Raw genomic sequence first — 13322 nt, forward strand, 5'->3', positions numbered from 1 at the left:
AATTCAAAACAAGCAAAATTCGAATGTCCTATACAATAGAATGAATCTGGCCTGTGTCTCACTAAAGCAAATCTGGTAATATGGAATTGGGTTTTATATGAAGCTAAATTGTGTCTATACTTTTTTTCCCTTTACATTTCAATAGTACGTCCTACTGGTCCACCTGGCTCCATAGTTCATAACAATTTTGAAAGTGTTTTCTGAGAGTCAGCTCAGATTTTATTCATGGGTTCTCAAAATAAGTCAATCAAAGGTAGCTCCAAGCTGGGCATGGTGGCTCGTACCTGTAATCCCAACACTTTGGGAGGCCGAGGTGGGTGGGTCACTTGGGTTCAGGAGTTTGAGACCAGCCTGACCAACTTGGTGAAACCCTGTCTCTACTAAAAATACAAAAACTAGCTGGCAGCAGGCACCTGTAATCCCAGCTACCTGGGAAGCTGAGGCAGAAGAATCGCTTGAACCAGGGAGGTGGAGGCTTCAGCGAGCTGTGATTGTACCACTGCACTCCAGACTGGGCCATAGAGCAAGACTTTGTCTCAGGAAAAAAAAAAAAAAAAGATAACTCTTCTATGTTTCATAGTATCACTAAACTTACAAAACCAAATCTAACCACAGGATACTTTTCCTGCTTTATTCAATATTTATAGATTTTCATTTGAAATAAAAATAGGTTTCTATATGTATTTCAGTTATATGTTAAAAATAAAAGTTTTATGGATGTAAAACACAAGCAGTAGAGCTTTCTGGCCATTTGTCAATGCCGTCTCCAGTAAGTCATTTTACTATTCACGACGGGCACTTCCCGTCTTCTGTGATGTTGTACATGCGGCTCCCTCACCTCCGTTTCCTTCCTTCCACCTGTCAGGGCACCTCAGGACCAAATGTGAATGCTCCATTCTCTGTGAAATCTTTTCTGACTCCTGGCTCTTACCCCACTGTGATGTTGGGCAGATTAGCCATATATTTCTTTGTTACCAACCATTGCAAGTTGAAAACTTCCTCACGTTAGTTCCTGCTACATAAAATTGCACTGATTATTTTAGTTATTTATTTTGAGACAGGGTCTCGCTTTGTCACCCAGGCTGGAGTAGAGTGGCTCAATCAAGGCTCACTGCACTCTCAAACTCTCAGATTCAAGCAATACTCCCAATTCAGCTTCCTAAATAGCTAGAATTACAGGTGTACACCACCACACCCAGCGAACTTTTGTATTTTTTGTAGAGATGGGGTTTTGCCATGGTGTCCAGGCTGGTCTTGAACTTCTGGGCTCAAGCAGTCTGTCTACCTCCTCTTCCCAAAGTGCTAGAATTATAGGCATGAGCCACCACGCCTAGCCTGCACTGATAATTCGTAGCAATATAAACTCCTGGAGGGCAGCCGCAGTGGACCACTTCTCTTAGCTTCCCTACAGGTACACAGTGAATGACACATACAGGGTGATCGAAAATATGTACTGCATTGATCTGTTTTGCATGTATTCTTAGAAATGCCTTTGGGGAAGAAACATGTATCTAACAATTATTAGTTGAACTTAATCCCCACTCTTATCAAAGTAATTAGAACATTTTTTTATTCTTTTCTAGTTAAGTAATTTGAAGCAAGTTACATTTGTGGATATCTCAGCAAACAAGTTTTCCAGCGTCCCGATCTGTGTCCTGCGGATGTCTAATTTGCAGTGGCTGGATATCAGCAACAATAACCTGACTGACCTGCCGCAAGATATAGACAGGTAGCTACTTGCATTCTAAGGTGAGGTGTATGTATTAGTTACGAACGCTTCAAACACTGTTTATAGTACATGAATGTTCTTTGGAATTAACTAATTTTCCAGAATTCATTGTTTCCAGGAAATCAGTTTCCAAGGAAAGTATAGAATAAGACAGTTTCCACATCATACGTGTATGTGTTTACGTGCATTTGAGCACGTCTTCATTGCTTTGATGACCTTTAATTTGCTTTAGTCTTCTATAGAATGGCATCATTAACTTTCCTTCACTCTACAGAAGTAGAAAAGTTAATTTATTAAGTATAGAATGGAAACGTATCACTTTATGTTACGTTTAGAATATCAATGAGGACAATTTTTATTAGTTGCATTTATTGATTCATTATACATAAACTTTCAAACAAATTGATATGCTTAGCCAGGTTTTCAAATTATATTCTTTACAATTAAAAATATGCATATTTTAAATTTTCTATTTTTTGTTGAGACAGTGTCTTGCTTTGTTTCCCAAGCTGATCTCAAACTCCTGGCCACAAGCGATCCTCCTGCCTTGGCCTCCCAAAGTTCTGGGATTACAGGCATGAGCCACCGTGCCTGCCTCAAATTATATTCTTGTAGCTATTTCATGTTTTTAAAAATAAGAATTACGCTGAATCATGGAGGATTCAGTCATTCATTTATAAGTTATTAGGCTCCTGTATGGCAAGCCCAGAGAATGGGACAGGTTTAAAGCGGTAAATGAAACGCGATCTCTGGCATCCTGGAATCTGCAATCCTTTTTTTAAGACAGAGTCTCGCTGGCCCAGACTGGAGTGCAGTGGCACTGTCACAGCTCACTGCTGCCTCGACCGCCTGGGCTCAAGCACTGTCCCCACCTCAGCCTCCCAAGTAGCTGGGACCACAGATGTGTGCCATTCACACCTGGCTAATTTTTAAAAAAATTACTTGTAGAGACAAGTTCTTGCTATATTACCCAGGCTGGCCTTGAAGTCCTGGGCTCAAGTGATCCTCCTGTCTTGGCTTCCCAAAGTGTTGGGATTACAGGCATGAGCCACTGTGCCTGGCCTACAATCTTTTTTTATGAAGAAACACAAGCAAGCTATTATGACAGAGATGACAGCAATGGCTTAGGCCTGAATGCCATCTTTATGACTTTTCTCTATTCCTGGTACATGCGATATGTATTGATGCTTTCTAGGGTTTTGAGACTAAGAGGGAATCTTTCAGTTTGAAACATGAGAACTTTATGAAATGAAATGTCTGTGAGATTAGCCAAAGTTTTACAAATAAATGAAAGAAAAATTCCCAGGGTGAGGCCACTGAGTTAGAATAAAATGGAAAACAGAATAAGACATATCTGGAACATATTTTGCTCATTTACTTTTCACTCTGCAGTTGTCTTCCTGTTTTAAAGTTTGAAAATGTGATGAGAGAAGGGTAACTGTGCTTTAAAGACGTACAGGAGGAGGCTGGGCACAGTGTGGCTCTTGCCTGTAATCCCACTTTGGAAGGCCAAGGCAGGAGGATTGCTTGAAGCCAGGAGTTCAAGACAAGCCTAGGCAACATAGTGAGATCCCGTCTCTATCATTAAAAAAATAAAGGAAGTACATTGCTAAAATCTGTTTATTCTCACTTCAGTTCTAGTATGACTGCCTTCCCATGCCCTGCTAACCCTTGTAAATGCCGTAGACTCTTAGAAGGGACATACTGATGTTTGAGGCTCCGTCACGGCCTAGCGTGTATTGTGCAGTATACTTATCCCACTGCTATAGCTGTGTCTTCAACTGGTGATTAAGTCAGTAAAAACTCGCAAAAAAATCATGTCGCCTGGCATGACATTAGTTATTTAAAACTCAGGCCAAGCACAGTGGCTCACACCTGTAATCTCAACACTTCGGGAAGCCGAAGCAGGCAGATTGCCTGAGCGCAAGAGTTCAAGACCAGCCTCGGCACTATGGCAAGACCCTGTCTAATTTTTTGACAAATGAGCCAAGCATGGTGGCGTGTGCCTGTAGTCCTAGCTACTCATGAGGTACAGGTGGGAGGATCGTTCGAGCCCAGGAGGTTGAGGCTGCAGTGAGCTGAGATTTTGCTATTGAACTCCAACCTGGACAACATAGTGTGACCCTGTCAAAACTTAGAATAAGTCGGTTCTCATAAAGGTCACATGTATATATAAAGTAGGGACTTCCTGTTAGAATTTATTTGTGATTCACGCTGGTTTTCTTAGCTGTGATGCTAAGTGCATGTGTTCTGATCCTTTTTGCCTCTTCTTAGGCTAGAAGAGCTGCAGAGCTTTCTCTTGTATAAAAACAAGTTGACCTACCTTCCCTACTCCATGCTGAACCTGAAGAAGCTCACCCTGTTAGTCGTCAGTGGGGACCATTTGGTGGAGCTCCCAACTGCTCTTTGTGACTCGTCTACACCTTTAAAGTGAGTAGTCCAGAAACCCCGGTAGATGCACTCGGACACAGGTAAGGATGAGGTGCACTGGAGCCTCTAGTACTCTGAGAACCTGATCCCAGCTCATAGAAGTTCTGGTGATTTTTTACAGGATTTTGGAGTTCGTGGCATACGGCACGAACAACATCGTGAGACCCTGGAGTTTCTAGGGTTTTGAGACTAAGAGGGGATCTTTTAGTTTGAAACATGGGAACTTTATGAAATGAAATGTTTGTGAGATTAGCCAAAGTTTTGTAAATAAATGAAAGAAAATTTCCCAGGGGGAGGCCACTGAGTTAGAATAAAATGGAAAACAGAATAAGAGGAGGAGGCATAGGGCTCAGAGGATTTCTGGACAAATGCTGCTTGCTGGTTGATGGTGTTGAGGGACGTATGTCCAGGGCCCATGGTCTCTCACTCAGTGCTCAAATGGCTACTGGCCTGGAGGGGTCAGCAGATGTTGAAAGGACCCTCCCTGGCTGCTTCACCCTTCTTTAGGTTTCCTTAAGTGAACCTGTAAACCACCCACAACTAAGGAAAAACATCCATACAAATGTACTCCAAACAGCCTCCAATCCGGGGTGAGATGGAAGTGGAACTGAAAAGCTCTAGCCCCACCCTCCCCTGAACTGACTCCAACGTACCCGATGGCTCCCTGGCAGCACATCCTCCCAGAATCTGGAGACTTTTGTTTGTTTGTTTGTTTTTTTGTCCATCCCCAGCAGTTTGGGCCCTTCCCACATTCTTTACACTAGGCTGCTCCAGTAAGAGCCACCTTCTCTCTATCCAGAGACTCATTGGACTTGAACACCAGGTGATTGTTAACACAACCATTAGCAAGACTATTTCCCCAGGACCCCTAGTTCTTCAGTGGTAAGTGCTTACTATCCACAGAGTTCAATCTGATCATCCTGTCCTTGCAATAAATGCATGGCAAACAAAAAGAGAGGTATGACTGCTGGAAAGAAAGAGACCCACTTCGTATCTGTATAAGCACAAGATTAGCAGGGTGTAAGACATCTCGCGCCTGCCCGGCTCCACTCCTTCCACTAGAATAGGTCTTCCACTGTGATTGGCTGTGTGTGGAATACTGTTTGAATAAGAAGAGGAGCACTGGTGAGAGTGCTAGCAGGAAGGACTTCTCCCTAGAGCCCCTTCCACATCCAGCCCCGGGAAGCAGGCTTGGCAGCTTCAAGTCCAGTAGCAGTCAGTCAGGGTAAACCTGTCACCAAACTAATTTCAAATGATATAATTGTAGGACTCAGAAATCTAAGAGAATCAGATGGAAGCTCTTTGAATTACTGAAAGTTCAATAAAAAGAATTGATACAAGTTTGCATAAAAATTTCATAGCTTACTGAGTTCTTAGAAATAACCTGTAGAAAAATAATGGAAGAATGATGACATTAATAATAATGACTGAAAATATAAAATATCTAGGAAACCTCTAGTGAAAATAGTTCTCTTACATGAAGAGTATTAAACTGTCTTCCCAAAGAATAATAAAGAAATCTTAAATATTTGAAAAAGGCATAATGTATCTTTTCTAGGTGAAAAGGTTGTGAAGATGTGATTTCTTCCAAAAATTATACTAAAGTGTAATATAATTCCAATCATAACTCCAGTGGAATTTCTTTTTTGGAGTTTGAAAAATGGATTTGACAGTATATGTGAAAGGACAAAAGCTAAGGACAGTAGTAATAATTTTAGAAAAGAGTAATGTGACAGAACTTGCCTTGTCAAGAATGATAGTGTGGCTGGGCACAGTGGCTCATGCCTGTAACCTAAACCTTTGTGGGGCCAAGGCAGGAGGATTGCTTTAGCCCAGGAGTTTGAGACCAGTATGAGCAACATAGTGAGATCCTGTCTCTACACAAATTTAAGAAATTAGCCAGGAATGGTGGTATGTCCCTGTAGTCCTAGATACTTGGGAGGCTGAGGCAGGAGGATTGCTTGAGCCTAGGAGTTTGAGGTTGCAGTGAGCAGTGATCGTACCACTGCACTCCAAGCTGGGCAACAAATCGAGACCCTGTCTCAAAAAAAAAAAAAAAAAAAAAGCCTGGCATGGTGACATGTGCCACCTGATAGGCTGAGGAGCAAGGGTCGCTTGAGCTTGAGCAGTTGAGGCTGCAGTGAGCTATGATTGTGCACCACTGGACTGCAGCCTGGATGACAGAGCAAGACTCTATCTAAAAACCAGAACTTGGGATAACAGAGGTTCTCTTATATGAGGAATTTTGCAATTGAAAATGCACAGATGTTAATGTGATATTTTTTGTGCTTTCTTGAATAGATTTATAAGCCTTATGGACAATCCCCTTGATAATGCGCAATGTCAAGATGGCGATGAAATAATGGAGAGTGAACGAGATCGCCAACATTTTGATAAAGAATTCATGAAAGCCTATATTGAAGACCTTAAAGAAAGAGGTGGGTTACTCATATTTAAAATTATTTAAAATGAGTATATAGACTTCCACTTATGTAACACATTTGTTAATAAAAGTCAAATTGACAAAAAGTTTATTGGTTGAGTGGCACGTTACTTTGTATTTTTTAATTTTTGTTTTATTTATTTACTTATTTTTTTTTGAGGTAGAGTCTCACTCTGTTGCCCAGGCTGGAGTGCAGCGGTGCAACCTTGGCTCACTGCAACCTCCGCTTCCCGGGTTCAAGTGATTCTCCTGTCTCAGCCTCCTATGTAGCTGGGATTACAGGTGCATGCCACCATGGCCCGGCTAATTTTTGTATTCTCAGTAGAGACAGAGTTTCACCCTGTTGGCCACGTTGGTCTCGAACTCCTGACCTTGTGATCCACCTGCCTCGGCCTCCCAAAGTGCTGGGATCGTAGGCGTGAGCCACCATGCCCAGCCATGTTACTGTGTAAATTATTTTTCTGTTTATCCTCCAAAACACTCCAAATGATACATTTCCTTAAAATATCAAATTGTCCTAGTCCATTTGAATGCTCAATGAATCATCCACTGTTTGACAGAGAGTCTGGGAAATGTGCACTTAAAATATGAGGGTTGCATAGCTAACCATATGTGAATTATTAACTAACCAATATTGACAAAATAGTATCCTAAGTTACTAGAAAAATAAGATTACATTTCAAATCCATTTAAATTCATATTTTGAAAAAGTTATCTCACATAAATCAAGAACACTTACGTAAAAATCGCAAAAGAGCAGACACAGGATGGCCGATTCGTGCAAAGATGCATTTAGTTTTGGTTTCCATAGGGTGGTGAGAATACAGAGGGGCGAGGGGGTCAAGTACCTCTGGAAAGGGTGGGAAGTCTTTTTCCCAGTGCCAGATTCTGGCAGCTGTTTCCAAAAGAGTGAAGAGATCCTAATGATGTTCTGGAAGCCTTAGGCTCTTCCTTCCATCACAAGGTGGCATCCCCAGGAAAAAGGCATACGTCAGTCTTTGGTCTTCTAATCATTGCCTCCTTTCTGGGTGTGGATGCTTGAGAGTTATCCCTTAATTTTTCAGTTCTTTGATGAGCTAGGTGCAGACCTGGCTGCAAGAGAGATGTTGTCCCGCGTGTGAACTTAGCGAGGAATCAGGACTGGTCCTGGGCCTCTGAAGATGAGCATCTATGGACAGGCCCCCTCGGTCACCCCCAGAAAATGCATGCGTAAGCATGCCCCTCCCTCACCAGCAGAGGTCTGAAGATGATTAGTCAGATTCAGATAGTCAGAAATGATGAAAAGTTCATTTATTGGGCAAATTAAAATGTTCTTCAGCGAAACTAAAATTTCTATATGGTTACTTTCAATCTGTTTGGATATCCCTAATTTTGAATGCTGAACTAATATGAAATAAATTAGAAATTTATTATAAATGTGAAACTGAAATAACAGAACCATTTATGGGTCAAAATTTATCTTTGGGTTGTATGATTTTCCTCTTTGAGAACCTTTAGTGTTCTATTTTACTCAATTTATTCGCAGTTGTATTGTCGTGCTACTATGTAAAACTACAAGAAAGAAAGAAAATTGGTGTTAAGTTTTAGATCTATGTGGCCAGCAATAATAATTAGCTTTTAAAATCAAAATAGGCCAGGCGTGGTGACTCACACTTGTAATCCCAGCACTTTGGGAAGCCGAGGCGGGCGGATCACCTGAGGTCGGGAGTGTGAGACCAACCTGACCAACATGGAGAAACACTATCTCGACTAAAAATACAAAAATTAGCTGGGCATAGTGGCAGGCACCTGTAATCCCAGCTACTTGGGAGGCCGAGGCAGGAGAATCGCTTGAACCCGGGAGGTGGAGGTTGCGGTGAGCCGAGATTGCGCCACTGCACTCCAGCCTGGGCAACAACAGCAAAAAAGCTTGACTACGCATTTGTGATGGGTGACCTAATGGTGAAAAATGCATTATGTATCACCTATACAGTATCTCCAGACTTAAAACATGAAGTGGCAATAATGTGTGTATTGGCATAGGCTGTAGCATGTGGTTAGATTTTATAATAAAGTGGTGAAGGATTGAGCATATTTTTTTCTTTTTGTTACAGAATCTGTTCCCAGCTATACCACTAAAGTGTCTTTTAGCCTTCAACTTTGATATCTATCAGAAGACTGCAAATCTCACTCTTCTCTGGAGCTGTAAATCTTTGTTACGGTCATGTCACCGTGGTTTGTGCTTGAGGACACAGTCTAGAAACCACTATCATAGTTGCTAAGAAAAATGGTTTTCAAATGTCAAGTACATGAATACCTCCCTCTATGGACTGGAGAACTGAAAAATTGGTTTATATATCGATATTTCCAGGTTCATTTGCATACACTTATTTCCAAGTAATGCACATTTAGTATGTTTTAAAATGTCTTATTTTTAAGAACTATAACTGAAAGACCAAATATTGAAGTTGAGTGCATTGTTTTCAGGAATCAAAAGATAAAGGGGCCGGGCGTGGAGCCTCACACCTGTAATTCTAGCACTTTAGGAGGCCGAGGTGGGCGGATTACCTGAGACCAGGAGTTCCAGACCAGCTGGGCCAACATGGCGAAATCCTGTCACTACTAAAAATACAAAAATTAGCCAGGCATGGTAGCGTGCTCCTGTATTCTCAGCTACTCAGGAGGCTGAGGCAGGAGAATCTCTTGAACCCAGGAGGCAGAGGTTGCAGTGAGCCAAGATTGTGCCACTGCACTCCAGCCTGGGCAACGGAGCCAGAACTCCATCTCAAAAAAATAAAAGATAAAGGGATTGTGAAAAGAGCATTTATGTTGGACTAATCAGATGAGAGTTTATTTTGTTATTTTCAAAGAGTTTATTTCTTTTACTGATAATAATCTTTCTTGAGTTTATATAAACTACTATTTCCATATGTTTTAAGTTAGATTTTGTCAAGTGCAGACTCTCAGGAGAGACTTGTTAGGTACAAGCTGGGCCTTGAAGATAGAAAGAAAGGCTGGAATGTCTGCGTGAGACAGTCAGATGGCGTGTGGGGAGCTCTAGTTAAGGAAGTGTGGGACCGGCTGTTCATGGGAAGTCTTGAATGGCCTGCATGGATGGCCATCCTGACCTGAGTGGTCACCTTGGCGGTTGTGGGACACACCTCAGTAAAGGGCAGAGGCAATGCTCTCAGAGTCCCTTCCTCCAAGATGGCCACATAGGGTAACGGAGATGACCAGTCCGCACTGACAAGGAGTTCCTAGCAAGGCTTCCTTGTGGGTACCACAGGACGACTCCGCCCATAGCAAAGATGCTTCAGTGCGGAGGGAGCCCATGGGACCGTGTTTGATTTGGCAAAGGTGAGATTCATTCAGGCTCTTATGTGGCATCACATGATTTGGAGAAATTATACACAATCTCTTATTTTTATGCCGCTCAGTTGGGCTAAAATGCACAGATTGTGGCTGATGGTGTTGAAAATAAGCTTAAACAAACAACTTTGGCAGGTTACAGTGGCTCGCACCCATAAACCCAGCACTTTGGGAGGTCGAGGCAGGCGGACTGTTTGAGCCCAGGAGTTTAAGACCAGCCTGGGCATTGTGACAAAACCTCATCTCCACAAAAAATACAAAAAAATAGCCAGGTGTGGTGGCACCCACTTGTGGTCCCAGCTACTCAGGAGGCTGAGGTGGGAAAATCACCTGAGTCCAGGAGATTGAGGCTGCAGTGGGCTGTGATTGTACCACTGCCCTCCAGCCTGGGTGACAGAATGAGACCCTGCCTCAAAAACAAAACAAACAACAACAATAATAACAACTAAGAAAACCAAGCAGCTTTTATGACTAAGAAGGAAGATATGCATATAGCGGCATATTTTTACATGAATCCTCTCCTCTGGGGTCCAGCCCAGTACCATCCAGTGGAGCTTTCTGCAGTGATGGAAATGTTCTGTACTTGTGTTGTGCAAGGTGGCAAACACCAGACATGTGGTTCTTGAGCACTTGAACCGTGACTGATGTGACTGAAGAACCAATCTTTCAATTCGATTAAATTTAAACAGTCAGATTGTTCCATCAGGTCCAGCCCAAGGCTGGAGTCACGACCTTGGGTTGGACCTGATGGGGAATTCCCGTGAGAGAGTGCTCCAAACCGTCCCAAGGTGGGGCCAGTTGGCGATTCTAAAGGAAGAAGCACCAAATGGCAGGGTGATCAGTCCAAAGCGTTTATGAGGGGAACTTAGGTACAGTGTGGGCTGCAGCGTCCTCATGGTGGGCAGTGAGACAAGGGATGTTCTACCTGGGCATGTCCCTAGTGAGGGGGTTGGGTGACGGAGTTCACATGAGGTTGTAAGGAATTTGGGTGGGGGCTGGGCTGGCTTCTACATGTTTAGCAGCACAGTTGATCTTTCAGTGTTTCCAGCAACAACCTAAACACCTTCATCAGTGCCTGGGAATGTTCAAGGACCGGGCTGGGGTTCAGATCTGCAGAGGAAACCATCAGCTGGCTGGGTCGAGGCACCGTGTGTTTCTTGGTCAGGACAGAGACAAAAATAAGGAAATCTAGCGGACCCTACACACATGTGGCTACCATACCGCAGAACAGGCCCAGCCAGTTTTTTGATTTTTGAAAGTTAATCTGGTGTAGAAATGAAGGGTGATTTTTATTTTCTCTATCTGAAGAACCAGGCATTTTTAAAAGGGTTATTATTGACACCCCAATATTTGTCTTGATGGGCTTACTCGTAAGTCAAAACATTTTATCCTCAGCATGTGTAAAACAGGCAGAGCGCTCTGAAACCCCACGCTAGTGTTTCGGTGGAGGACTGCCTCTGCTTAGAAGCAAACCCTGAGAAGTAGGTTAAGAGGTGAAAAGAGTAGGGAAATGAGAAGTCACTTCCACTGAATCTTAAACAGTTACGTTTCTTCTTGACACTAAAAATACAATTCAAGTTGATTAGTTGTACTACTTGAATGATTTTGGAATTTTATTTCATGCTAAGGTATATGTTACATATAGCTAAGTGGAAAATATGTCTGAAGAGGGGCTTTCACACAAATTGACTGTTCATAATTTATGTAAATTTTATTTTAATAAAACCAGTTTTTTGTGTAAAAACCTTGTTTCAGTATCACATATGAATAAATAAAATACTGCGTTGGTATATAATTATTTTGTTACATCATAACCCAAAACAAATATATTATTTGCATATGTTTATAGAGATATTTAACTTATTCATATAAATGTGCAGAAAGATTCCAAAGTAAAATATGTATCTTAGTGGAAATATAGAGATTTCAAAATTTGACATGATACATATAGACTGATACATAATTTGGAAAAGTTAATTTACTTGGCAGAATATATGTATGAATATTAAAGTAATATGAGTGAAAGAGTAAAATATTCTTAGAAGAAAAATCTCCTGGTTCTAAAAGCTTATTAAACCTATTTTTGATATGTTGGAAGTGTAGAAGGGAAAAGATTTTTTTTTCCTCATCTGTTGCTAGGTTCATGGCTGAGAATCTTATAATAAAAGATGGATTAATAAGTGAAAATGACATATAAATATGGTTGATATAAGTTCTATGCAATATGGGACCTTCGAAAATGAAGACCCAAAGAAACAGGCAAGTGTGTGTGTGTGTGTGTGTGTGTGTTTAAGACAGAGTCTCGCTCTGTTGCACAGACTGGAGTGCAGTGGTGTAATCTTGGCTCAATGTAACCTCCACCTCTCAGGCTGAAGTGATTCTCTCACCTCAGCCTCCCGAGTAGCTGGGATTACAGGTGTGCACCACCATGCCTGGCTAATTTTTGTAGTTTTAGTCGAGATAGGGTTTCAGCATTTGGCCAGGCTGACCTCAAGTGATCTGCCTGCTTTGGCCTCCCAAATTGCTGGGATTACAGGCGTGAGCCACTGTGCTTGGCCAACTTGTACATTTTTTAAATACTAATTTGATGATTAAGTGGATAGTTTTGGAAAAATATGATTGGAGGACAACAGGGTATGATCTAATAGAAATACCCTAGAGCAAACTTACCAAGACCTGTCAGTTCAAACTCTTCCTGGAGTCCCCTGTGTCTTTGAGGGTCAGGAGGTTTCTAACCTTCAGATACAGGCGGGACACCTCTGGAAGGAGTATCTTACGACCAGCTGCAGGGAGGAAGGTCAGAGAATTACGGCCTACTTCAAGGGTGAAGGTTGAGAGGAAAGTTAGAGAGACCTTCCTGCTTCAGCAGTTTCTCAAATGCCAAGGTGCCATATTTCGGGATAGAATGTAATGAAGCCCATCAGAAGTGAAGGGAGAAAGATGCTTAGGTGGAATCCTTGAGTAGGCATTTTAATTAATAGCAAGACTCGCATCTGGTTTTTTGACTTTAGTTTTAATTTTATTTCCACCAGAATTGCTTTTAAATTTCTTGATGGTTCTAACCACCCTCCCCACCACATGTTTCCTTGTTTGGGGTGTGATGGATCATGGAGCTAGTAAGCTATAAAGTAGTGAATTAAATCCTTACTGCCATATTCCTCCCAGTTTGAATTGTGGAAGAATCCAACAGTGTTTTTTTTTTTTTACAGAAAGAGACAAAAGGTCATTTTAATTTTAATAACTGGATTTGGTAGGAGATGGTTCCTTCTCACTTTCTCACTTTTCTGTAGAAAGACCCAGCAAGTTTCTCAACTGTTGTTCTGGCTTAGAGAAGCCTCCTTCCAAAGGCTTGGCTGGTGTTTATCTGGGTCA

At 41.8% G+C, this 13322-nt stretch overlaps 1 protein-coding gene across 1 annotated transcript in view; it reads left to right on the plus strand.

Moving 5' to 3' along the window:
- The window catches only part of LRRC2 (leucine rich repeat containing 2), a 48927-nt gene extending 37233 nt beyond the window's left edge, over positions 1-11694 (plus strand). The window contains exons 6-9 of the mRNA XM_017521676.2: positions 1584-1729; positions 4004-4159; positions 6461-6597; positions 8696-11694. Coding sequence (XP_017377165.1) covers positions 1584-1729; positions 4004-4159; positions 6461-6597; positions 8696-8745 — 489 coding nt within the window. The 3' untranslated portion in view covers positions 8746-11694. The remainder of the gene's footprint in view (positions 1-1583; positions 1730-4003; positions 4160-6460; positions 6598-8695) is intronic.
- Positions 11695-13322: the final 1628 nt, after the last annotated feature.

This window comes from Cebus imitator, unplaced genomic scaffold (genome assembly GCF_001604975.1).
Source record: "Cebus imitator isolate Cc_AM_T3 unplaced genomic scaffold, Cebus_imitator-1.0 Scaffold0, whole genome shotgun sequence".
In the NCBI taxonomy this organism is placed as follows: Eukaryota; Metazoa; Chordata; class Mammalia; order Primates; family Cebidae; genus Cebus; species Cebus imitator.